Source organism: Plasmodium inui (assembly GCF_000524495.1).
Source record: "Plasmodium inui San Antonio 1 unplaced genomic scaffold supercont1.3, whole genome shotgun sequence".
NCBI classification, from domain to species: Eukaryota; Apicomplexa; class Aconoidasida; order Haemosporida; family Plasmodiidae; genus Plasmodium; species Plasmodium inui.
In genome coordinates, this window is record NW_008481837.1 from 670,173 (window position 1) to 698,167 (window position 27,995).

A 27,995-nucleotide genomic window follows, 5' to 3' on the forward strand; every position below is an offset into this window, starting at 1 on the left:
AACTCGAATAGGCGCGTTCTGCGTGTGTGCATGGCAAGATCATCCGTAACAGCGCATCATCGTATCGGCACCTATCCGCCCCATCGCAACATCGGACCAGTGCCCATTCGCGTATTACCGCGCACTACCGCGTCACTCCCCGTACATGAGCTGCATCTGGTCGTGAACCACGTACGCGTCCAAGTCAATCGCCGTGCAGTTCTTAATCGCGTACAGGAGCCTCTCCTTCATAATTTCCAAGCTGGAGTACTGAGGTAATAACAAGCGAAAGCCACACGTAACGGCGGTGGGTAATCTTTGGTCCGTCTGGCTGATACTGTGGTTAGGGTTGTCAACATCTATGATCATATACCAGTCATTCTTTGTCGTGGGCAGCCTTGATCGCCCTGAAACGAATCGGAGGAATGATTGTAACTGCTCATTCGTGAATTCTTCCAGTACTGCAAACAGTTTGTCCTTTATTTTCAAATCATTCGACCAAGTATGCGCTTTTAAGACATCGAGGTTTATTTCTCTTTCACCACAAACCATTTGCTCCACATTTGTAAACTCGTATAGCAACCTTAGTCGCCCCAGAGGAATTACGGAGCTAAATCCCTTGAGCAGATATCTCAACCCTTTGGATGATTCATTCATTTTGCATCGAGTCATTAACCGGATAAACAATTCCAAGTTGTCAAAATTGATTGGTATGTTGGCTCCATTTCTTATCAACTCAATGGAATTTCCTCCGGAGTCTTCCGTTATGAAGGTGATATCTCCTAGGGATTGTTTTAATTCAATGTTCCATCCACTGGACCTTTCGCAGTTTACCATTTTCAACGTTTTGAGCATTTCCACAGCGACAAAATCGTAATCGCACAAGTCTTGCAGTTCTAGTGGAGCTCCACATATCTTCTTCCAAATTATGGGATTGAAACATATGTTCAGAGCCGACGCTATGCATATGCACATCCCCATAACTCGACCTAGGGATTCATACATGGCTAATTCCATTGCTCTTGTGGTTTTCTCATCATACTCTATGTTCATATGGTTTTTCTTCAAATCATTATATTTTTTGCCATTTTTGCTATTCTTTTTGAAACTATCAGAGTGGCTATTCTTCTCGTCCATTTCGCTATGTATGATTTTTTCATCCGTTTCGTATTTTTTCTTCTTTAATATTTTGTTCAGAAAATCATGTCTCGTTTTGAGCGATATGTTGTTCACAATTTCGAGGACGTCGCTGTCGTAGCCACAACTTTCGTATGAGCCACTTGGGTCATATTTATTATCCACATGGAAGTCCATCTTATTGCCTTGCTCTATTTTTTCGAATGTAACAGATTTCTTGCTGCCAAAGAGGTACATTTTGTCATTATTTCTCGAGGCCCCATTGGCTAGCTTGTCTCCTCCATGTGAGGGAAGCATATCTCTGGGTAGTTCCTCACCTGGGTTGTCCTGTTTGCCCTCTGGATTGCCACTTCCACTGCTGCTAGCATCCTCCGCATCATGCCTTCCTGCACACCCCATACAATCGTAATTGTCAACATTGCTATTCCCGTTTTCATTTCCCGCTCTGTGTGATGGAGCGCCCGTTTCCAATGTCCCACTTGCATTTATGCTACAACTTTGGGTACTCGTATTCTTATGGCTGTGATTGCCTCTATCTTTATCCGTAAACTTTTCTCTAGAGTCTTTCTTACCTCCCGAGCAGTCGTCATCATATAGGTGCTGATCTTCCCCATTTTGATATTCCCCATTCTGACCTTCCTCATCATCGAACGAAGCATTTCCTTCCTTGGATTTGTAACCCCCTTGATACATACTGTTCTGCGACTTGTGTAATGTCTTCTTCATATTTCGTATCGAATTGTATATGTGAAGTATCTGCCACCTAAAGCTTTCCAAATTATCAATCATTTCTATTTCGCCAACATAATCGGATTCTTTGACATTGTACGAGTTAATTTTAGGATTAATGATAACGGTATCTTGGCGTCCTCCCATTGCTTGGGTGTAGTTAGGGCACGGAATGCACAGAGGAAATATGGGTAAGCTTTTATCAGGGGAGTCTGACAATTTGCCCATAACTTCTCTCGAAATGGAAGAAAGAAATTCATGAAAGGGACCTCCAAAATCGGTTGCTCCTTCTCCTATAAATACCACCATGAAAGGTCTATCCCTTGGCTTTCCTCTTAATTTATGTGTGTCTATGTTTAACAGAGAGTATGTGCTCTGGTACCACATCGTGTGGGCAATATTTTTCGCCGTCGCAGCCATGCCTCTGTCTATTCTGAGCGTTAAATTGGATTTCTCTGAGGTGGAGGAGGTGATATTTTTCAGACACTCCTTCCACAATTTTAGGGAAGTGTCATGTTTAAGCAACTTCTTAACAAACAGGTAAGAGGACAGTTGTACGGGGAGATCCGAAGAGCCCATCGCTAAAACCATTTTACTGGAATGGTAACCATTTTTACAGTGTCTTATGCAGTCTGCCAATGAGTCCTCATGGGTTCCCTTTTCGCTCTCCTCACAAGTACACAAGTTTCCATTTGGATTTCCCTTCTCCACATTTTCCGAATTGGCTCTAATAAAATCGTTGTCCATGCTAATGTTTCTGCACTGTCCTTTTCTCTGTGAGGGGCCATTTTCGTACATCAATCCTCCTTCGTCTACAATGGAATTATTTTTTTCAGCCGCATACCTGTTATGATCGTTCTTTTCGCATTCCTCAATGCCCAAATTGTTCCATTTGTTTTTTCCATCTTGTTCCACTTGTGGCACTGCGTTGGTGATTTCCTCTTTAGGGTCATCCTGGTGGTTCAGTCCGGCGGGATGTTCATACGCATCCTTTCTCCTGCGCGATCTCGCACACGGGTTGGCACATCTTACATTTCCACTTCTCACATTGCCGCTTCTGACATTGCCGCTTCTCACACTACCACTTCCGACACGGTCAATCCCCTCAGAGGCGTTCCTACCCTCGCTGCAGTCCGTGTCGGGTCTCACATGCGACATTAAGCAGGCGCTTCCCCCGCGCGTGTCTCCATTTTTCACCTTCATGGTGCTCCACGGTAGAAACGTATCCCCGTCCGAGAAGAAACACAAAGGACACTCCAAGGTGCGTAATCCGTGCTCCTCCAGATGAATAACCGGCTTGTTAAATAATACAGCAGTAATCGGCAGGCAACTCTCAAAGTACGTATTAAACTTATTCAACAAAGTGATACGGTCCTGAATAATTTTCAAAAACAGATGCTTATTCTTTTCATACACGTTGCTTTTGTAATAATCCACAGTCATAACCATTTTATTTTTTGCTATGTATCTTAGACATTCATCGGAAAGAACAAAATATTTTTTGAAGTTCGGAGGAAACATTCCATATCTTTTGTAATTACTTTGGTATACAATTCTCATGGTGAAATTATGAACCTTCTTTATTTCCTCAATGAAGTCATCCAAGGACATGTTTATTCTTTTCCACAACTGGGAAGTTTTACCTGGGAGTTTTTTTTTTATTTTTTCCATATCGAATGCGTGGTATACAAATAAACTTATTTTTTCTGAAGAGTCCATGTAGCTACTTATCAAGTCGTATATATGTAGCACATAAGTGTCAAGTGTGTGTGGCCAAATTTTGTTGCATTCTTCTCTTATCATGTCATTGTCGCATGGCTTGGACATAAATTGCAACTCACACATCAGCTCATATTCATCATCCAGTTGGTCGTTATCATCGTTATCATCATTATGATCCTTATGATCGTTATCCCCATCGCGAAGGAAACTTCCATCCAAAGAATGCTTCTTATCGTAATGGTCAGACGCAGTGGAGGGCTCCCAGTTGTGTTTCTTTGAAACGCTATTCAGCATAGAACGATTTCTGTTCTTATCATATCTGTTGTTTATTTTGTTAAAGTGATTATGTTCATCAATATAATTTTTTTCCATGTCATTTTTGTTGCTACTAAACTGGCAGTGCATCGAATTTTCTCGATCCTCCTCGGTGATGAAGTCATTCGTATTTTTCCCGTTTTTATGGCTGTACGTTTTTGAAGCCTCATATGGATAATGCTGCTTCAAACAGTTGCCATGATTACTCTCCTCTTCGCAATTTCGATGTAACATGAAGAGGGCATCTCTTAGCTGATTCCCACACAGGAATTGGCTTTTCTCTCTATTACACGTTGCATTGCTGTTACTCACGTGATGACTATCTCCCTTGATGTCTAAATTGATAGAGTGCATCGAACTCTGTTTTGTCAAGCTGTGCTCCGCGTTGATCTCTTCACCGATGTGCATGAATTCATTTTTGTTGTTACTGCCACTTTGGTAGTTGTTGGACGCACCGCTGCACGGGGCATCTTCTGGGGTTATTTCTTCCCTCTCGTTCTTCTCATTGTGTGTGTGGGCTCTCCCGGTGGTAGGGATAGCGCTTGTGCTTGCCGAACCTTTTTCCGCGCCACTGGGCGCGAACTCCGAAGCGTTACCCCCCTTGTTGGAATCGTCCACGCTGTTATACATGTCGTTGGAAATTTTGAACAGGGGGATGTACTGCTTGGAAATGACTCTGTAGCAGGACTTATCATACATGTGGTACTTTCTGGACTTCTTCTCCTTCGTCACAACATTGGCCTCCTCCATGGGATCGTACGCCGAATAGTGGTCCTCGTACCCTTTCATGCTGCGTCCATTTACAAAACACTCGCTTATATAATTCTTATACTTGTTTGTCACGTCGATAGAGTCATTGTTGCAGATTAGCCTCTTGTTATTCTCCTGAAAGAGATACTCCTTCAGCATATTTTTGTTCGAACAAAAGTCGTACAGTAAAGCATCTCTGTTTAAATTTTTCACATCGATATTTTTAAAAACATCGCTAAACAAATGCGCATCGTACATACCATTTCGTAGGAAAGACCTTTTCTCATTGATGATATTCATGAGGCCACTATAGAACAGCAAGTTGTTTCCATTCTGTAGAACCTTATCCACGAGGGAAGCTGATTCTATCATGTCTTCTTCGTACCTATAAATTGTATACGAATCTGTCACCCATTTTATGTCATAGAATTCGTTGAAAATTCCAAGGCCTTTTAGTAGCTTCTTTTTCCATTCATCATGCATACTGGCATTCCACTTCAATTTGAAGCTGTTAAAAATGTTAGCGAAGCTGTCGACTTCGAGAAGAAGGTATCCTAAATCCAGCATACTGTGGCAGCTTTTAAAACTTTTCTTCAAGTCGATGTTCATGAAATATTTTAATCTTTCGTCCATGTAGAGATAGTCAAATAATTCCAGAAAATTGTTAAACCCCCTGAACACATCCTCCTCAGTCTTAATTTGCATTAGTGTATTTTTCAGTTCATCAAACTTGGTGATACTCTTAGCATCCAGGTATCCATTATTTTTAAATATGTCGGAGAAGACACCTGACTTGTTAATAAATTCGATTAGACTTCCTTGCAGATCTTGATAGTTGAACCTATTTCTCCTCGTGCTAGAAAATACAAAACATTTTTTTTTGATACTTCTTCTTTTGGCATTAAGATCTTCATAGTGAAGGTCTTCCTTACTTCTTCCCTCCTTCTGTTGGATGCGATTTTTCATTAGCTTCTCTTCTTCGTTCAACAAGGACTCCACATCCGTATCGTCATACTTACTATCACCTCGACAATGGACAATCAAATGGTTCAGTATGTCCTTTGTGTCGATGCACAATTTGCCCCGCGTTGACAGTCTGTATGGACCACCTCTGCTATAACTCTCTTGCTCCTCTTCGCTGTTTCCTTCATCCACGGATGTGTACTGGCCATTCCCGCTCTGCTTGTCTCCCACCGGTTTGCGCATCAATTTGTTTCTGCTTAGTGTGGCGACGCTTTCACCATCGTTCTGGCTACCACCGCGGTTGTTATCACTCCGGTTTTCGTTATGCTCAAAATTTTTAGCATTATTTTCGGCATCGTTTTCGCACATGACTATATCGCTCAGGTTCTCCTTCTGCGAGCAGATCGTGTCTTCGCCCATGGAGGTGAAATGGTTCGTGTGGCCGTTGTCGCTGATGTCTTTCCTCTCAAGCCTCCGATATAACGATTTCATGTGAGCCTTATAACTGATTGGCTTCTTCCTCTTGTCGTCTGCAGAGTCCGACCTGTTTGTTGGTTCCTCAAAGTGTGCACCCTCCGCGTCGTTTAATCTGACGATTGGTTTCATTCCCGAAAAGTTGTTCAGCTGTGTGCCGTAATTTAGCTCCTCCAAGAAATTATCAGTCGTTGTGTTCACTTTCTCCATGTCGGATGCGTCTTTTTGGAAGTGGTTTCCCTTGGACAGGCGTTGCTTCTCACCCTTCTCAGGCTGCTGGCCCTTCTCACGTTTTTGCCCCTTCTGACGCTTCTGGCCGTCCTCACCCTTATCATCCTTCTCGACCCTCTCATGCTTCTCACCCTTCGCATCCGTTTGACCCTCCACATTGCAAAAGTTCGATAGGGACAGGTTTCTAGAGGAGTTATCACAGCTGTAGTATTCCTCGTCTGTCTTTCTGCCTTTCCATTCATTATTGTTCTGGTTGTAACGGCCGTAGTCCACCTCATCGTCGCAGGTGCCAACCTGTTTGTAACTTCTAGCAGTAACTAACTCTTCGCCCCCAATGAGGAAAGAGTTTATCTTTACGGAGGAGTGGCTATTACTAGAGTTATTTAAGCATATGGGAAAGCCCATGACTATGGAACAGTTGGAAAGCAAACCGGGGATGATGTCCTTGTTGATATAACTCCTCTTGTCCTTGTTGTTACTCTTTAGCGATAACTTTATCCACATTTTTAAAATAGCTTCTACTTTCCTATTTTTAATTAAATTTTTTTGCACCAAGTCTTCCACAGATATCCCTTTCTTGTTCACCAAACTCATGTCGGCCCCTAATTTGAGTAGCAGCTGCACCATCTTCGAGGTGCAGTCTTTCTTCCCATCATCTGGGCATGGGTTAAGTAACACCTTATGCAACGCTGTGTTCCCTTTGGCATCTTTTTTATTTATCTGCACACCATATACACAGACTAACATGCTCACGAGTCGACTGTACCCATACTGTGCAGCAACCATTAGGGGGGTTTCCTTCTCCACTTTGTGACAGGCTTTATTAGGGTTGACTTTTCCTATTTCTATTATTTTCTGCACACATTCTTCACATCCAATTCTGCACGCCAACATGAGCGGGGTTAAATCCTTCTCGTAAATAATATTCTTCATAGACGATACAAGTTCGCATGGAAAATCTTCTTGATTTATTTCGTAATGCTCAAAGGATACTTCCTCCTTGCTTTCATCCGATTTTGCTAGCAGGTCTGGGTTATACGTAAGAATGGAAGATACATTATCACAATCATTTAGCAGTAGCGAGTTGTATAATTTGATCATATTGACGTGATTCTTTATCCGCATCACCGTTTTATTTTCGCTATCTTCCGTAACATCCTCGTGGTGATTCCCATTACTGCTCCTTGTTTCCTTATTCATTTTTTTCTCCTTACTCTTCATATTATTTGTGCCACTAACTCTTTTGCTGCACTTACGCTCGTTGGAGATGGAGTGTGCGCAGAGGTTACTAGCCTTGGTGTTATGGCAAGGGTTGAACGGACTGTCCACGTACCCCTGCGTCGTGTCCACTTGGTTACCATAATCTTTCATGTCATGCTGTTTCTGAATCGTGTGCGTATCTTTTGGCAGCGATCCCTTCTCATTAGTACTACTTCGATACTTGTTGACATCGTCATTTTTGGTAGCACCGAAATTGTTTACATTACCGTTGCTGAGGCTGCTCGAGTAGGAATACTTGGACAAATTTGGGGCAGCTTCCATTTGGGCTTCCTTACTGCTTCCATATGCCCAATTTCCCCCAGCGTTTCTATAATTATAGAAGGTGTCAAATTTAAACCCAAATTGATATTTTCCATTTTTGTAAAAGAAGAGGCTTTGGAGGTGCGGCTCAAATTCCACACACAAAGTATCGTTCGACTTAAAATTAGCTACTTCAATTTCACACTCTTCAATTTTTTCTGGTGGAAATTCCGACACACAGAGGGGTAATTTCAGTGGGCATATGAATTTCCCATTGCTAGTCCATAACCAACGGTACCCTCCCCATAAAATGCCCACCGAGTTTTTCACCTCATTGGCACTTTGACTCTTCCCACATTCTTCAAATTTCACGGTGCAGTTGAAAATAAAATGTTTTGCAGGGAACAGTGCTTCGTACGAATCGACACATAATTTGAACTCCTTGCACCCTATGTAATACATAGAACAGTTGCTCGATTCATCTCCCTGCTCTATATAATTATAGTCATCCTCGACCTTGCTCAGATCGTTGTTCTTGTCCTGCTTGGGGGCGTACATATTGGTCATCCCTTTGTCCTCATTGAGGCTGCCACATGGGTCTTGCATATTACTTATAAATGAATAGCTGTTATCATGCACAGGATCTTCCTTGCAAAATATTTTGTTACTATTGATATATTTCTTCCTCCTGTGGGAGTCGTTTAGGCTCTGTTTTTTTTCATCGAAGAGGTACTTGGCCTTCCCGTGTGTGGCAGTGTCGTTAATTTCTTGTATAGAGCTGTACTTTAGATTATACGAGTAGTCTTTTTTTATCTTGTGGAAATTGTGAAGCCTATATTTGATGTGCAAATTGGCGTCATTACTCGTGGTGAAGTAATCATTGATGTAGTTGCTGTGCATAAAATTGCGGCTATTATTTCCTGGGATCAATTCGTGGTAGTAAGAAGTGTAATGAGTTCTATTCACATTATTTACATCGTAGTAGTTCGCCTTCAGTCCCACGTTTGCATTTAAAGTTTTCTTCTTCCTTTCATTGCTCCTACTCTTACATGTCTTGGTATAGTTATGTGCAATGTCGAAATTGCTCTTCGCATTCATTCCTATATCTTCATTCTTGCACAGTCTGTTGAAATTGCTGTGCAGGTTCAGCTCCCCCTTCATGATTATGTTAGGGCTTTCCTTCTCCATGTCTTTCTTTGTGTTCGTTTCGAGAATCGTCGCGTACGTTTTCTGTATGTTGGTTATATTTTGGATGCTCCCAATAGCCTTGGCATTTTTCTTCTCGCAATGGTTCACTGCATCTAAGTCAATTCTGTTCATTTCTGATTGCTTATACGAATTGGCAACGCCGTAGTAATTTATGACTGGTACGTTTCTTACAGTTCTGACATTTTCTAGGGTTAGAAAATTCCATTTGTCCCCCTGCACACTTTTACAGTGCATAACATTTGCAAAGTTTAGCGGTTCGCTCTGTACTTGCATATTGGGAGTTAAAAATAACGTGTTGGAAAACGGGTCACCGGTGAATAAGTGATTAGACCTGGAATTATTATAATAATGTATAAATATTTCATTATCCGGTTGGGCTATTATGAGGGGCATTTTGCTCTTCGTCACGCCTTCGGCTGAGGATCTACTTGCCGAGGCGGCATCTGGGACGACGAAACACGTGCGCTTCCACAGGCTTCTTTTCCAATTCTTGTTTATATTTGTCGTGCAATTATTCCTATATTTCATTTTGTGTACATTTTGGAATTTAAAGTAAAAGTTCGTCAGCGGCGATGCGAATATGTTTTCATTCGTGTCGATAAATTTCATGTGAATTGAACAGCGTCGAAAATTACTATCCTGAAATTGGTCTAACTTGTTATGTGGCACGATGGGTGTTCCCTTGATGGGTGTTACCTTGATGAGTGGTACAAAATTCGTCATCTGCGCGCTGAACTCTTTTCGAAAAACCAGAGTGTCATTCGAGAACCATAGAACCTGCTTCCCAATGACCTTCACTTTTAGGGTAACGTTTTCGGCGAAAGATAGTTTATTTATCATTAGCGGTTTGGCATTTTCTACATTGCTGTCGAAAAATAAACCCATGGTCGTCACCGTCTCGTCCGCAATATTCAGCGTAATAGAACTGTTCACTCTGTTGTATACATCATTCGAATTCATGACGCTCGTGTCGGATAGCGTCTTCGAGTAGGAAACGTCGTTGTATGCATCGGACATGAGATACTTGTCATAATTGCCACTTCCATTGCCATTGCCATTTCCACTTTCATCTTCCTTTTCATAAGTGTTTATGGAAAACCTCTTACTGCCACTACCTCTCTTGTTCATTGCGGAGTAGCTCAAATGATTCTTCCTAATCTGTTTAGTCTCCTTTGGATGGCGCGAATCTGCTCCAAGAGCACAACTGTACTCATTTGGATTTGCCCGTTTCGCGTACACCTTTTTCTCCACACTTTTTGGTAAGAAGGAAGCATATTTTAACATTTTTTCTGCCTCCACATCGTGTTGTGCGTAATTGTTATAGCTAATGAGCATATTGTCGGTAAGTTTGTGCGAATTAGCAATGTTGCTGTTTTTGTAAAATTCTCTATTGACTGACATCTTGCAGTTTCGATATCTTTTCAATTCGTTCATGTTCTGTTCATCCAGGGGGTGCAGCGCGTCGTTTTGTTCAGAATCGTAATTGACACTCACATTTAGTAACCCCACTTCGATGTGTACCAAATCCCTAAATGGGTGCACTGCGCCTTTCTGTTTATTGGATACAGCAAAGGAAATGCTAAAAGAAGAGTTGTGTGAACCTGAGTATATTTCGGAATCTCCCATTAAGATGAAAGCCTGTGACAAGGTACACAAATCAACTAGTTCGATATGGGAACCCAAATTGACCTTTCCAACACGGTCCAGGTCTAAATCCCCACTTAACAATTTCGATTCGAGGAACAGAAATTCTTGAACCTTGTTATGCTTAATTTCCTGTAGAACGTAGTGAAAATCGTTGTCCGCGCTGAGCACTATCGAAGGATATTCAATCACCTTTCTGGTGACATGCCGAAGTTCTTCCTTTTCCCTTTGCAGTAAATGCAGGATTCGATCTACATTGTGATTGTCGCTTGTAGTAGTGGCCTGTTTTTGCGAACTGTCATGGTGTCCGCTCGGGTATACCCTCCCCCCGGGTGGGAAGCGCTCCGTTTTCTCCTTAGGTATGGGGAATATATCCTTTATTTTCAGCTTAACCATATCTGCGTTGGGACAACATACGTGGTGTATTTTTTCATTAATATCAATTATGACATTTGCGGAAACTTTCTTACTCAACTGCAGCACATTGTCGACGAACATTTCTGGGTAGTTTCCCTCGTAGGGGTCATCCAGAATGTCCCTTCTTCTCTCCACAGCATTCATAATTTTGTTATTCTCAGCAAAGAATAGGTGCTTGTTTTTGTCTCCGTTAGATGTGCTAGGCGCTTTTTGTTCTTCTCCCTCCTTATTGTGCAGGGAACAATTTTTGGCCCCCTCTTTGATGGCAAAATCGTACAAATTTTGGGAACTTTCATTTGGGTTTTTTTTCAAGCCATCCGGATGGGAAGACGCTGCTCCAAGGTTCGATTGATCCACCTTGGGAAGTCCTCTTTGTTTGCCGCTTCGTCTCACGTTCTTAGCATACATCTTAGACACGTGATCGACCACATATAGGTAAAGGCAGTACTGCTTAAAATTGGTATGCACATTCTCATCGTAGTAATTCATGTTGTTACACATATCGACTTTCTTAATGTAGTACGCAGCAGAAGCGAAGTAGTGTATAAGCAACGCTGCGTTAATCTTGAGAGGGCTGTACGTGCTTTTCTCCTTATTCTCGAACAGATCAAAATTGGCAAAATTCTGAGTTGACTTGTTCTCGTTCTTTGTACTAGCAGCAGTGGTATTTATATACAGTGTGTTGGCAGTTGTGGGAGTGTTGGCATTATTACACGAGTTCACCGTTTCGGTGTTTTCCTGCAGGCTGTTATTATTCACATTATTCGACGAAATGTTCGGACTAACCCTGTTGGCTATATTCAAATTGTAGATAGTTTCATTGCTAACACTGCTGATTCCGTTGAAGTTATTATTTATCATCCTGTTGTTCGCGGAGTTCTGTATGCAAGTGAGGATATCATTAATGTTGCTGTTTAGATTGTCTATAATGTTGTTGACGTGCTCGTTATTATTTCTAACATTGTTGTTGCTGATGTCCATGGCTTTGTTTTTATTCCCGTTTCCGCTTTTGTAATTGTTTTCCCTATTCAGGTTCAACATTTGGTTAAAAAGGGAAGACCCACAAATGTGCACACAGTTAAAAAGGTAACACAAAAATGCGTTGTAATTGCACTTCACTCGTTGGTACTTCTCCCGCATAGTGCTTTGTCTTTCATTTTTCCTTTCGAAGGAGTTCGTATAGTCCTTCCCTTTCAACTCGTAATCGTCGGCCATCGTCTCGACTTCAACGCTAAACTGCCTTACCATATCAATGTCCCGTAATTTCTTATACTTTTTGTGGCTCCGACTATTTTGTAATATATACACTACACAAGACCAGTACACCAGTCTGCATGCATCTATGCCAATAAAGATGGGCAGTCTATTTCCATTCATAATTAACCCAAAGAGGGAGGTAACTGCCAAGGGAGTAACACAGGAAGATCTTACTCTCGATGGACATAGCGGATGTCTAACAAATGTATCTAACATCCAGTGCGCAACGTGAACGGACGGAGAAATGGCATAGAACATGTCCACTTTCACTCTCTTTTGAGACACACTCTGAGCAATAGAACCTACTAAATGGTATAGCAATTCGGACTGAATTATAAGCAGCAGCTGATCTACTAACTGTTTATCATCCCAAGTAATTACACACTGGTAGAATATCCTTTGCCATCCGAAGAGAAGGGAACTTTTGCAACTTTTCTCATTAAGCAGTTTATAGACATTTTGTTTCATCTTCGAGTTTCTAATCTGCTCTTGGTATTCTTGCCAATAATCCTCTTTCCTAAAGTCTTTGCTTCTACTTAGGTAATAAATGCATATGCGGAAGAGGTACATGACGCTAAATATGTTTAGCATCTCCTCCTTATTCTTCAAGGTGCCGCTCATCAGCTCAGATATGTTCTTTATTTTGTTGTTCCTTCTTCTACTGCTTCGTCCTCTTCTTCTGGCACTGTTGTGGTGCACCGTTCTGATGTTTAAACTCTCGTCTCTATCATCCTGCGTATAGTCGCCATCGTCATCCGTCCACAGAGCGGCATTCTTATTTCCATCAGCAGCGTCGTAACCAAAGTCATGCTGGCTATCTTCTCCGTCCATTTTATCACCAAACGAATCGTACACTCTGCCATTTGATGCGTTGTTGAACGTCATGTTGGTTTTGTTTTCCCCACTTTCTTTCGAAAATATTTCATTTTTCTTATTCCTCCTTTTGAGATTTGTCGCTTTCCTAATGGTATTATTATTGCACGGAATGGACCCCCTTGTAGTTACATCCAAGAAGCCGCTGTCGATATTGAGGGTCCCTACACGTTCTCCAATCTTGGCACCTTGGTTTATTCTTACCAAGCTTTCTCTCAGCTCGTCCATAAACAATTTTGGCAGTAAGGATGCCATAACACAGCTTAAATCGATTAGATACTTTTTTAACAACCACCCTGCAAAAAACTTCGCCGTTTTTCGTATTATCTTGTTTGAAAAACTCGAATTGGAATACTCAAAATCGAAAAGGGTACTCTTCACGCAGCCATTATTTGGCTGATAAACATTCTGGGGGAAACATAAGGAATACCTACTTTGGCTGTTGAAACACACTAGAAGGTTCAAGATGTAGATCCACAAATCGAATGTGTCATTCTGGGTTATCACCTGCTGGTTGTTAATTACTGGAGTTTTTATATTAAAGTATTGGAAAAAGTCCGATGGAATTCCGCAAATCGTTAGAATTTCTAACAAGTTCACTTGTTCGTCTTTGGTTCCCTCCTTTTCAATGCTGCTCTTTCCTTCGGGGGCATAGGGGGGCGCAAAATAGGCGTCTTTCGCATCGTCGGAGTATAATCTGCAGTTTCCACTCTCTGCTTTGTTTTGGAAGCTTTCGACGAAGGAGGAGGCGATCACAACGGCTGGTTCAGAAGTGGTCTTTTCTGCGTCACCATGGTTAGGACCTCCCGTTTGAGAAGAGACCTCCCTCTTACCGCTGCCAAAGAGGTGATCAATGTTCACAGTGTTCCTCCTAGCAAAATGCAGCATAAGCGCATCACTTATGCCAATATCCACAAAGAAAAATACCTTAATAAAGCTTAGAAGCTTCTTAAAAGACCCATACACATTCTCATTGGGTTCATAGAACCCATCGGGATTCATCTCCAGCAGAGTTCGCAACAAAATGCAGCAACACATAATTGCCTTGGTTCCAATCAAGCACAGGCTATATTCGATGAAGCCATTTCTGCTAACCTTATCTGAAAAGAAAATATTTTTAAAGTCTGAACCCTTCTTGTCTAAGCTCGCGTGTACCAGCTTGTCCTTCCTGATAAAGATTTCCTGATTGTCATTACCTAACTGACTTTCTTCTTCATATTCTTGTAACGATTCATTTTCTTCGATAAAAATTGAATTCCTTAAAGAGTTCTCATTATTGCTGTTAGCATTTCCTGATGTTACACTATTGTCCATACAGACACAATTGTCTATGTTGATCTCATTTAACGTATTTGTGTTGTTGATGCTGTTCTCATTGTTCCCTGTATTCTGGTCGTACGAATCTGCCGCTGTTTCTAGAACTTTCTTCGACTCAAATTCGCTTAAATTTTTAAACCTCTTCTTAACCTTTTTGTTGTTTTTGACCCCATTTGTCCTGTGCTTCCCCTTGCTGATCGCCTCCTTGTTTTGCAATTTCTTCGTAACAAAATTAAAAATGGCGTGGAGGAAAAGATCACTGCAGATGATGTCTACCAAATTGCAGAAAAACAGCTCGACGCATTTTCTGTCCAAACTGTACGCTACTGAATTTTTCAACTCGGATAAGCTTGACAACCAGGGAAGTTCATCAATGGAGGCATTCTTCCCATCCTGATTTTTATCTTCAAATTTTTCTTTCTCTTCTGGGTTTACATTTAATCCCAAAACGCATATGATGGACAAAACTTCTCTGATGCATTTGTTTATATCTAACCCTGCTTTTGCCTTTTTATTGTACACATTTACATATAGAGACGAATTTTGATTCATGCCATACTCCTGGTCACTCCTCTGTTGCACTACTTTGTCGCTCTCTGAGGGACGGCTCCGAAATTCTTTGGATTTCACATCGCTATTTGCGTGGTCTGGGTCGGTGGCATTTTTTTCACTAAAATTAATTATGTTATAAGTGTTCTGATCGGAAAAGGTGAATTCCTCCTTCACATCACTCCGTCGAGAAGTACCTTCTAGCGCTACATATTCCTCTCCTCCCGTTCTGCTGAATACGGAAGTGTGCGTTTTTTTATACACATATTTGTTCGTCCTCTTATCCAGGAGGGGTCTCTCCTTACCGAGCTTAGCAGGACCCTTATTTCTCAGTGCCTCACACGATTGAGTGTTTAGAAGTGTCAATTTAGGGCTCTTCGCCTTCCTAAAATGGGGAATGTTTCTCAAATTTCTAACCCGTGAGAGGTTCTCCTCCACTCGATCCATACATAAATAAACTGATGAATTCTTCCTCAAATGATCTGCTACACTAGTCAATGTTGTGTTCATTCTTATTATAACTTCATGCTTCAAGTCCTTCAATATTTCATTGTCCGAATCGAGAATGGACTGATAAAGTTTCACCGATTCGTAGAACTCTTTCTTCTTGAGTTTTAGCTTTTTTAACTGCTTTTTTATGTTCTTCTTGTTATGCCCAGCAATGGCATAAAATTCGTTCAGGTACTCTTCGTCCAAATTTTCCCTTTCATTTCGGCCATTCCTGGACTTCTTATTGTTGGGATCTACGTACTCCGTGCTGAAGGTTGGACCCTCATACACAATCGTCATGGGATCTTGAAAAATAAATATTAAGTTCATTCTCCTTTCGAATTCGATTTGCGAATCTGCTTCGAATAGCACTTCAAGAACGGATCCGATGCTGACCCCTGAGACCATTAGTTCTGTTCTTAAGCATTTCTGATTCTGCTGGTCTTCTACATTAAATTTTACGCTCAATAAATCGCCTAGCTCATACTGCACATTGGCGGCAAACACGTCGTGTCTAAATGGAGGACACATACTTGTGCGAAATCCCACTACGTCATTTCTGTCAAATACTTCGGAAACGTTCGACAAAACGCATTCTGCTGGGGCAACGGTCACGCCGAATCGGCCTCTCGTCTGAATACGAAAATTGATTATATCGTTTACTTCGTTCGGACCAATATTCAAAGCAGGGAATGTCAGTGGTGCTAGGCATAAAACGACACCTCCTAAATTTAATCCACGCAACACTCTCAGAATTCTTCCTTCCATGTTGGCTTCAAAATCGTCTGATGGTCTACTCGACATGAAAAACTCAGATTGGGGCAATTCATCAAAGGGATGATTCCGGTACGATACCCTCGGTATCAATCCTAATATATCATTAATGCTGTTACATTGGGAGTTTCCTTCATTATTTGCCGTATTTATGTCCATCTGGTAATTGACAGAAATGTTCTCCTTCGAACTTGTATTTACTGGCAACTCATCATTTTGGCACGTTTCATTTGCACTATTGACTCCTTTTGTGTCATCATATTGTTTAGGCGTCGATTCGGTACTGCTCTCGTGGGATAAGCTCACCTCGCTATGAAGCAACTTTTTCGTTTCCTGTAAGATCAACTGCTGGGGGAACATCTTAATGGGGGGCAAACACCTCAGCAGAAAGAACCCATGTATCTTACTCTGTTTATAATTTCTCATCACATTCGTGTCATAATTTTTAAAGAAAAAATTAGACATTTTCATGTTCTTTCCCTTATGCCTCATGTAGCTTCCATTGTTGAGATCTTCCTTCGGTAACGCAGCCACGTGGTTGTAGGCCGTATTCGTGGCGCCCCCTCTCACTGGGGCAACGGTCGTAGTTTTGATCTTTCTAACTTGGTTCATCGAATTACTTTCCTGATCTATTCCATACATTTTTACAATCTTCCTATCAAAGTAGTTGTTGAAAAAAACGGTGATGTCGTCTGCGTTATTAGGAGCTTTCTTAATACATTCCGTGATCAATTTGTAAAAAGTGCAATTTATGTTGAGCTTATTCAGTTTCTTAAAACGGTAGGTGGGATTATCTTGGCCAAAGAGAAAGCACTTTAGCAGAGTCACCGCCCCCGTTGGAGAATTCTGAACACAATTTATCAAGCAGTACATAAAATCAGTGATCATTTTTTCACAATCCTTCACTTGTTCCTTACATATTTTTGTGTTATTAATATTGATGTAGAAGGAGCCTTGTTGATTTTTTGTCAAGTCATTGTACAGCTCCACAATGTTGCACAGCTTTATCAAAACAGACATTATCATTTTTAGAACGGATTCTATGAGGCTCTTCCTTTGAAGCGAATAAAACTGAGATTTATAATCAGTGCAGTTATGCCCATAGGCGTAGTCCTCATTTATGTCCTTCGGAATGTTACTAGTTGGATTATTCTTTACACATTTTGTTCTACTCTCTGAGACGACTTGATCTGAGTTCTCTCCGTGGGCATTTTCACCAGACACTAAGATGCCCCACAAGATCGTTTTTATCAAATTCCAGCTTATCAATATTAGTTTCTTATAATTCAAGTTCTCGTTCTCATCATACCTACTCATGTTTATGCCCATTTTGCAATTTTCAGAGTGGGCACTTTTGTACGAGGTGTCATTATTGTTATTAAGGACGTCATAATCGGTGGAAAATTTCCTGCACTGGCAAAAAATGTGTTCTGATGCATCCTCATAATTCCGATTTATGTAATTTTCAAATCGGCTTCTTCTCCTTACTGGGTTGATTATCTCGTTTTCCTCGTTAGAGACTTTTTGGGGTTCATTTCTTACCAACTCGTTTTCATTATCTACTGATTTTTCCTTTCGTGATGAATTGCCCATAAGGCTGGCGGTACACGGATCTGAACACTCTATTAACTCCTTGTTTATAATAATTGCCTTCTTCTTCGTCCAGATATTTATGACGTCATTCACATCGTTGTTGATAGAAAGTTCCAATTCGAAATTGTTCTTTTTGAGGAAGGACCTCACAGAAGCATCATAATTTTTGTTAACGCATATTTCTAGCTGCACATCTGATATCGCTTTGGCATTACCGTAAATGTTATAAACGGGGTTCCCAGTGATAGACCAGTAACATGAATTCGATTCGTCATCGTCGCTTTGGAAAATATTTCTGTTTGTATGCTTGACCGACTTATTCACATTTCTTAACGGCAATGTGTAATGAGCAGAATTTTTATACTGCTGTGTGCACAAGGCCCAATAGTCATTTTCGTGTGTGTATTCCTTCTTTATTTTAAAACCACTCAAATTTTGCAAAATCATTTTTTTGTCTACAGGCACATCATTGCTAACCGTTTCGTGGTACACAACAATGCCTGTGATTACATTGTTTAATATTACTTCATGTTCGTGCTCATGCTCTGACGAATTGTAGTTTCTCACGCGCAAAACCTTCTGTTTGATTTTCTTCTGCTTGTTCTGTACACGTTCTGAATGTATATATCCCTTCACGTCGAGCAGATTTTTCGTTTCCTCACTACTGTTACAAGCTTTCTTGGTGTACGTCATTTCGCTGGACATTAATTTGCGAATATTCTTTAAATTCTTTCCAATGGGAAAAATCTTTGAGTTCACATTTTTAGAAGTTCCTGCTATGCATTTGTGGCAATGAGAACACATCACTTCGAATAGCGAATTATGTGCATCCATAAAAATTGTCCTTCTATTTCCTCCTAAATGTTTTTTCTTCAAATTCTCACTGTTTATGTGTACTTCTCTGAGTAGCGGCTGGCAGATGGTCAACATGTGGTACAAGAACGGGACTACATATCTGCTATCATTCAGGGGCTTCACTCGTAAGCATATTTGCAATGCTATGAGCCGCAACACACTTTCTATCCATAGCGTGTTCATGGAATTTTTTATAATTTGCGAAAAGGTAGACGAGTTCATCAGCATTGTTCGATTGTACCTTAGGTACCATATACATGTACTCTTCGTGATATCCGTCAGGGTAAAGAACAAGGCATGCTCCATTGGTTGCGTAAACCAGTAGTGGTGTGAAAATTGGTCCTTTATATTTAGGCCGCCATAGCCGCTACTACTACCGCCACCGTTTCTGCCTCCTTCATTCATCTGCGTAATGACGTTCTTCAACGGAGAGACGTTCCTAAACTTTATCGTTATAATGTGCAACAACTTCAGCAGCATCCAGCCATAATTTTGCACGGAGAAGAGAGACGGCTCGATGTTGGAAATTACTTTGTTGTCTTCGTTGTATGCACCTCTGCTGGAGGACGGCACGAGTAAGTCCAGTATAACAGGCCACTGCATACTTTTGGTGGATTTCTGCCTCCACTGCTCAAATATCCCCTTTTTCCTCTTCTCATCTTTGCTATACTTCTTATTTGTTTCGAAATGTTTATACTTCCTTTGGTCTCGGACCATACCAATTTTAGCATTATCACATAGAGCGATGCGTCTGTTTTTTTTGTGGAAGGAGATCCCCTTCTCCTTTTTGTTTCCGCTTGATATGTACGCCTTCTCGAGTAGGCGGCGCTTTCCATCTGACATGGTTTCCTGGTTTCTACTACCCACGGGGGGATTCATACTTCCACTGTTGGTATTATTCACATTGGCATAATTTGCCCTAGCACAGAAGCCACTTCTGTCTACGCTCTTCTCATTGCAGTTAGTCTTCTTCTTTCTCTTAATGTCATCCGAATTTGAGTTATATCCCTTTTGGGATCGCTTATTAGGGCATACATTATTATTATTATCCCTGTTCATGATCACTATGGGGTTTTTAATACCTGCAAAAATACCTGCACACAGCATAGACTTTAAGCTCCTACTGATAAGGTAACGACATAGGGTTGTTAGCTGCTCTATTCTGATGATATTCAAAACGGCGTCAAGGTCCGTGTCGCTAATTAAAAATCTTAGTATTTCTTTTAACTGCAACAGGTCCTTGGAGTCGACGCTCTGGTCCATGATGCTGTTAACATTTACGATTACGTCTGTATCCACGTCTTTCGAATTAACCGGGGTGACCTTACCTCTAAAAGAGTCAAAGGAGGGGAATCCTTTTTTTTTGTCAGACCCCTGCTTGTTCTTCATCTCGTCATGGTACGCTCGCATAAAGTCTTCCTTATGCATGGAGAACATTTTTTTCGATTTCGAAAGACCATTACATTTATTGTGTACCTCGGACATGTTATGGTCCGATAAGTCTTCCTCATAATCCAACATTGAATTGGTGTACTTTGTGACGTACCCAGCGCTACAGTCCCACTTTCTACCGTTGTTGCCGTTTCGGCTAATCAAGTCATTTTGATCAAAGGATTTGGGGGGGAAAAAATAAATGTCAGATTTACAATTTACTATGGTTGAGTTTAGCTCTTCTCCTGGAGTCACATCATTGTCGTGACGGAAAATATAATTCTTCGTCAACCGCTTATCTTGCCATAGGCCTCCCACTGCATGTTTCACATTATTCTTGCCATGATTCAAGCATTTCATAATAATAGAGTTGTTTGAATTATCATTGTTCTTTTCACAGAAATTGTAATTCGTATAAAAGTTCGACTCATCATTGTAAAAATTGGCGCTGTCGCAACTTGGGCAACTGTTGGAGAAATTCCTCTCCTTGCTGTTACAGACATAAATAGGTAGCTGCTTTGCATTCTCTCCGTTCTCCTTTTCCGATTTGGGATCTCCATTATTGGAATCCTTCAAACTAACATTCCTTTTATACGTTTTTAACAATCTTTTCAGAAGACACAAATTTTTCGTTGTCCCTTTTCCGAAAATATTCTCCGTGCTAAATTGTATACACTCCAGTTTTTCATCAATATTGTTTGGGTGTCTAAGGATTTGATCAAAATAGCTGAGGGAGGAAACATTTGTTTTTAAAGAACTGGCAAAGGTTGGCATGGTGGCGGCTTCCTGCACCAATTGGAAGTCATTACGATCTGAGTATATGTTCCTAGCAGTAATGGGGATGTCATACGAATTTCGTCGCATAAACACAAAGTGCTCATCCCATTCGTATGAAAAATTGTCCTTGATAACTATCGGGCATAAGCCATGTGGGTAGTTATTAATAATCCATTCACATTTTTTTAATATCTTATCGATTTGTTTCTCCCTCTTCCTTTTTATTAAATCTACTCCTGACACTTGGCTACTTTTGTTGCTGCACTTCTCGGCGTTCGGTAACACATCGTTCGGGTGGATTAATTCTTCTTTGCTCAAATTGCACGAAAGGTACCCATCCCGTTCGGCATCTGGCGCGGGTTGCGTCCCATGTTCGGCTACCCCCTTTCTGAATAGAAATTCGTTCTGTTCATCACTATTGGTAGAGTTAATGCTCTGCTGCTTTTCATCTATCGCACCCTCCCTATGGCTGATGTCGTCCACTGCAGCGACTTCGTCCACCCCATCCACTTCGTCCACTCGATCTATTTCTTCCACCTTGTACAATTCGAGGAACTCCATACTTTTATCGTTCACTTTCTCTTCGCTCTCCTTCGACTTTGACGAAAACTTACATTCGATGCTTCCCTTCTGATGCTGTATTTGGCTCTTCGATATCAGGTCAATTACTCCCTGCCTGGCCAAATTGCACGCTATGGTTATTTTCTTCATTTCTAGCGCTTCACTTATGAGGGCACTTTCTTTTTTCTCCCTGCTCCAAACAGCAATTTGTGCATCATTCTCCATGTTTCTCACTTGGCTGTGGTTATAGCCAATGAGATGCAAAAAGACCGCAACGAAGGCTATTTGGGCTTTTTCGAAACTTTTGTGGAACACGTTGTAAAATGTGCCCAGGTACTCTACAGCATCCTTGTCATTATTCATCAGTCTCTTTAAAAATTCTATGTCTCTCTGAGTGCACCTTTTGGTGGATTCTTTTCCCCTGGGTTCCTTCTCCGTTTCCGTTTTGCTGCCAAGGTTTTCTCCGTCAAAATTGTTTGGACGGATTACCTCCTCTTCTGGGTACATCGATTTGTACGTCTTCATGTAAGACTTTGCCACAGACTTTAGCTCACTTATGTCAATTTCATTGTTGGATCGATTTGTTAATATACTGTTCGGGGACCCCTCCTTGATCATCTCCTCCTCGCCAGTCATTTTCGTAGCCGATAAGAAGCTAGAAATGCTTTCCGGAATTATGTAGTGATTGAACAGGTAGTTCTCATAGTCGCACACGGAGCAGTCTGTAAGCTGAAGCAGAATAGTCCTTATTGCCTTCTCAAACTCGTAGTACTTGTTCCTTTTTGACGAAATACGAATGTATTTTGCGGCATTGATCAAAATGAGCGGTATGGGGTACGGGTTCGCGCTCATCAGGTTTTTTCGCATATTCCCGTATATTTCATATTTGCTGACATTGTCTGACATAACAGTAAAGAAGGTTAAGAAGTGAGTGGCCAAACTTGTAATGCTTATACAGCATTCGGCAATGGGGTGCAAACTGTCCTTATGCACCGACATTTCGAACGAGAGGTGTCTAGAGGTCAACAGGCCCTGCAAGGTTATCTTTAAAAACATGGGCCATATGTTCAGGGCCATTTTTAACGACAGATAATTCTTCAATTCCTTGATGTAGGAATATCTTTTGCTTTTCTTATCCACAAAAAGGTTGGTAACGTATCCCAAGCAGGGTATTATTCCGCTTATGATAAAATTGCACGCTTGTAAAAGGGTCAGACTCTTCGGCTTAACCATATTTTGACACAACTCTAAAAATGACGTTTTCTCATTCAAGTCATTTCGGATCACCTTAGACCCAAATATGTATATAAATTTGTGCATCCCGTTCTTCTCGTACAGGTAGTGATACGAAATGCTCGAAAGGACGCGCATCCCCACACCCAGCATTATTTTTAATATTTCCTCCAAAAGGGAAAATATAAAGTTCATTTTTTTGGAGTCATTCTTATATTTCATTATCTTTTTTCTCAGGTGCTTAAGCTTTTTCGCATTCTTCATGTACTTTTTCTTTTTGGAAAATTTATACATGATACCATTCAGCTGTGTCTTGAAGTTGTTCGAGTCGCTATTCGTTTCGTTATAATCCTGCAAATTTTTTCTAATGTAGAACTCTTCAGACTCGTCCGAGTTGTAGTAATACTCGGAGAGGTGCTTGGACCTACTCTTGCTATTACGCGATTCGATGGACTCCTTCTGATTTATCGTGACATCCGTATTTTCATCATTTATGCTCTCCAAACTGGTTGGAATGAAGTCCGACAATTCGTTCTTGTTTATATATAGATGCGATCCTGAATCGTCCGAATGGGACATGACATCGTCTAGTAGGCCCTGGTTTTGGCTGCTCACCAGGGGAATCCAAGACTTCTTCTTTCTATGACACTTGGCATACATCAAGAGATTGTTATTTTCTGTTTCTAGCGACGAACTCGGGCTAAAAAAACTGGAGTACTTACTGTTACAACTGCTTCTATCCTCCATGTCATTGCTAAACCTTTCAAATAAATGGTTCTTCAAGTTTGACGATATGTTGGACCCATTTGGCAACAAGTCCCTGCGCGCCGCTTCATCCTCCTCGATTGTATCCCCCAAGTCTTCCACTTGTTCCAATTCGCCTGTTTCCCATTTTGCATTCCTTAACTGAATCATGGAGTCATTCTTCCTATCGTCAGATTCCCCCTCCCTTGCCATTTCTTCGTACGCATTGTAGAACGGAATGACGGGCTGATACAAAAACGTTTTCGCGCTTTCATATTCCGTTGCTATGGTCAATATGTATGTGGTCAGCATCAGCACAATACCTCGCAAAAAAATAGAGGCCACTTCACTCGCACTGCTCACATGATTGTTTTTATGCTTTATCTGATTCAATATTTTTACACAAAAGTCAACGTAGGTATGATTTGAACAGCTGTCATTCCTCCATTCATCTTCATAGAAAGAACACAACTTGTGAATAATGTCACACGCTTTGTTCTCCATCAAAAAATCGCTCTCCTCGTTGTACTGTACAACGGGTATATTGATTGCATCATTTGTTTGTTCATTTATAAGTGAAATTAGCTCTTCGACGAATATTCCAAAGTGTGTGGAGTCTATGATCCTGCTCTTGGTGTTTTTTTTTCTCTTCTCGTATCTCTCAATTTCGTGTTTGTTTTCCTCGTAGTATTTTCTCTTCTTTCGTTTTTCTTCCCTACTTATGTTTGTATTTGCATCATGTATGTTGTCCACACTAGCGTTGTAGACAGTCGAATTAGACGACGAGGAGGAGAATGTACACGTGTTCATGTTAATGTTCATGTTAATGTTCTTAGAGTTCACGTAACGATGAGTTGAGCTTACGTTCATCTTCTTATAAGAACCGCTTGAACATTTGTGATACGGGACACTTAACATCCGTTTCATCATTATTTCTAAAATGCCCTTATGTTCCAGAGACTTCAAAAGCTTCAGTATTATCTCCGAGTCAAGGCTGTCATTATCGGAAAAGAACTTGAGCAATTTTAAGATGGTCTCTATGTGAATCCTCATAAAAACGTTGCTTATAATTATTTTATCCGCCTCTAGTAGTATCTGAAAGACATTTCTTCTGAGTAGCCATAAACTCCCATTCAGGTCCAACTCCTCCATTTGGTAATATTGGCTTATGCAGTTATCGTCCCTTCTTATGAACGGAGTTTTCAGCTTAATTGTTTTCAAAAAAGAAGTAATCAATCTTTCCGACAGTGAGTAGAAGTTGTCGTTACTTTCTATCCTGTTATTTTGCACATGCATGTTGTTTTTCAAATATAACTTTAAAATGCTCAAGGCGCAGATTTGCGAATCGGCAGTTTGGTTCCATTCGTACAGGTACTCTCTATATATTCCGACACGGTTGTTGGTTTCATTCGTGCAATGGGTTTCGTAACGATTTGGGTAGTCATCGTTCCTGTTTTGGTCCTTATCAGGGAGAAGTCCTCCCCCCCCAGGAACTGCGCAACTCTTGGCCAATTTGGATAGCTTCCTCAAAATTTTATTGTTATTTTGTGTGCACTTAATTAGCGTCTCAAATGTGTAAATATCAATGTCGCTGTATAATGTGTATGAGGTTTCTTTTTCCATTATCTTCCTATAGTCGTCGTCATTCCAATGGCAAAAACGATACATGTAGTGATTCAGCGCAATGGATACTTTATTGTAAAGTTCCACTATGTTAAGCGGGTTTCTGAGGAGAAAGTTTCGATTGATATCTGGGATTAATTTTCTCTTTACTAATTCATCGACGAATGCAGAGGACCAGCAACACTCCTTTGGGAACTCAAAGAGGCACGTGCGTGAGGTGTACACCTTCAGCTTTATATTATTATTTACTAGGATGTTGTTTTCTAGAGGGGAGTTCTTCTTTCTTATACTTGTTGTTAGTAAATGCCTCCCGTTGGAATAGATCACGATCTTCCCATGGTCGTTTTGAAAATCGCAAGTATTCCCATCATTGCTGTAACATCCTTGATCGATCAGAATGTCAAATATGATGGTGTTCATGTTCGTAATGTCGTACACATTGATCAGTTTATTTGAATTTTTCGTTCGGTTTTTGCCTCTCTCATGATTGGTTACTTCGCTGTTATTGATACTGTTATGGTGGTGAGCGTCCTGCTCATTATTCCCTCCATTTGACATTTTACTTGATTTTTCATAAGTGTCCCTTTCAGTTTCTTCCTTTTCCTTCGCGAATGATTTTGCACCAGATGACTTCATCAATTTAGTGTACATATGATTTTGCTGAAAATTAATCTCCAAAAAGTTGTACTCCTTTTGTTTACTCATATTTTTCTCCGAATTGCCATCTGTGCTTTTTTCTTCACTCTTATCGTCTTCCACCAGCTGAAATGTTATCTTGCACTTTGAGCCAGGTTCATCCAACACCTTTATCGAATTGTCAATTTCGAAGGAGACTGCCACTTGAAATATGTACGATCCGTATGTGGGCAGGACGTTACTGGAATACTCACAAGGCTTGGCAATATCTTTCAGGCACCTCTGTGGATTAGTGTTTATTTTTAAAAACATAGGGTACTGCAGGGAAAAGAGTTCCAACAGCTTCAGCGATTCGTATTCGTGCAACGGAATTTTGCACATTAGCCTGTTCAAGTTTGTGTAACTGGAGCAGAATTCCTTGTTACTATTTTCTACACCTATTACGGTGCAATCCTTCTTTTTTTCCTCCGATTTGTTGCCACTGATAAGGGTTTGATCATCACGAACCTTTTTGTTACACGACCTTATTTCACATCGCAGGTAGGGGATAATAATATACTCCGCCAGGGTGTTCAAAAAATGCACCAAATATTTTAGCGAGTTCTCATACACCGCTATGGTTAAAAAGGTGTCGACTATCTTCAGTGTGAACACCAAGTCGTTATTACAAATGGCATATTTTAATATCTCCCTGCAGATGTCACTAGTATTATTGTACAAATGCAATGGCAGGAAAGAGTAATTAAATTTATCACTTGGGTTAAAATGCGTCTCTGGTGTTTCTTTGCTGCACATGTGGGAGTAGTTCTTCTTAGTTTTGTTAAGCAGCTGTCTAAGAAACAGATATATTTCTTCATTTTCATTTTTAACAGAGTTTATCCCTTTTAATATAATTTTAAAAATGTCGTAACAGTTGACGCTGTAAACATTTGATGGGATTTCTGCGCTACTACTTGATTGGTTTTTATTTAGGTTAAAAATTTTGAACACCATGTCCTGCACTATGGATGTATCATCCAGTTTGTTTAGAAAATCCGATTTTGTGTTAGAGCAATACTTTTCATAATCCGGAGAGGGAAGCATTTCGCTTATTATTTTCCCCGTTTTAAACAAGGGAGCTTTTATGTTATCACTCATGGCATGCTCAATCATGGACTTCACCTCTGCGATTGACTTATTCTGATGGTTGTATATAGAATTTCTTACATTTTCCAAATACTTTGGCAACAAAATAGTGTTGTTTGTCACCTTTGAAATATTTGTGAAGCTTCTACTTTCTGAATTTTTTGCCTTTTCATTTTCATCATTTATGATGGCATCATTTAGACTAATCATTTTTAGGAACTCCTCATATTTTTTATCCTTCCACGATGTATTATCCATCTGATTCAGAACGTTGTATAGGTAATCTCCATATTCTTCCAACTCGTCAAAGGGCTCGATCACGCTTTTTTCGTCAATACATTTTTTGTCCCACGCATCTGCGTTATCCTTCAATTTCTGCGTTTCACTTATGGTCAAATCATGAACCTTTCCGTCACTTTTAATACTGCTTTTTTCGTAATTGTCCAGATTGGCTTTCTTCTCCACTTCGCCAACAATGTCCGGTTCATTATCCGCAGGAGTATCACTTTTTTTGAGAGATGTAATGATAAATTTGATCAGTGTTCCGCATATGTGATGGTAATGTTTTCTCTTCTTTGACTCTAAATAGTTAATGAACTTTAAAATATCCTCTTCGCACTTTTTATTCTTACTGGGGTTATATTGACTGAATTTTAGACACCTGACAAATTCTAAATAGACCCTTGCTTTATGTAACAAGCGCAAAATATTTTCGTAATTACCTATCACCCGGGAAGAGGACTGTAGCAGAAGGAATTCCCCATAGTTGCTAATGGATTTAAAAAATCTGGTTCTGCTTAGAACGACGAACTCGGAAACGTAACATTTATTTTTGTTCTGAAAGTGGTCAAGGATGCTCCTTAATTTTTCCGAAATTAAAATTTTGTCCTTTTCTCCTATATCTTCGCACAGCGAATATAACTCATTCATTTTTACTTCTTACTATGTTGGGCAATTAAACTACGCTAAGGATACACATATATTGAGAAACTACCGGTGTGACGGGGGGAAGGACGGAAAAAAGACACAAAAAAAAGGAAATAAAAACGTTGAAAAAGGACGAAAAA

General features: G+C 40.5%; 1 protein-coding gene across 1 annotated transcript; it reads right to left on the bottom strand.

Annotated features, from left to right (window-relative positions):
- Positions 1 to 132: 132 nt before the first annotated feature.
- Positions 133 to 27,858, bottom strand: C922_00993 (hypothetical protein; the record flags this gene model as incomplete). The annotated part of the gene is made up of 1 exon (XM_008816602.1): positions 133 to 27,858. The coding sequence occupies one exon, from the start codon at positions 27,856 to 27,858 to the stop codon at positions 133 to 135; it is 27,726 nt and encodes a 9,241-aa protein (XP_008814824.1).
- Positions 27,859 to 27,995: the final 137 nt, after the last annotated feature.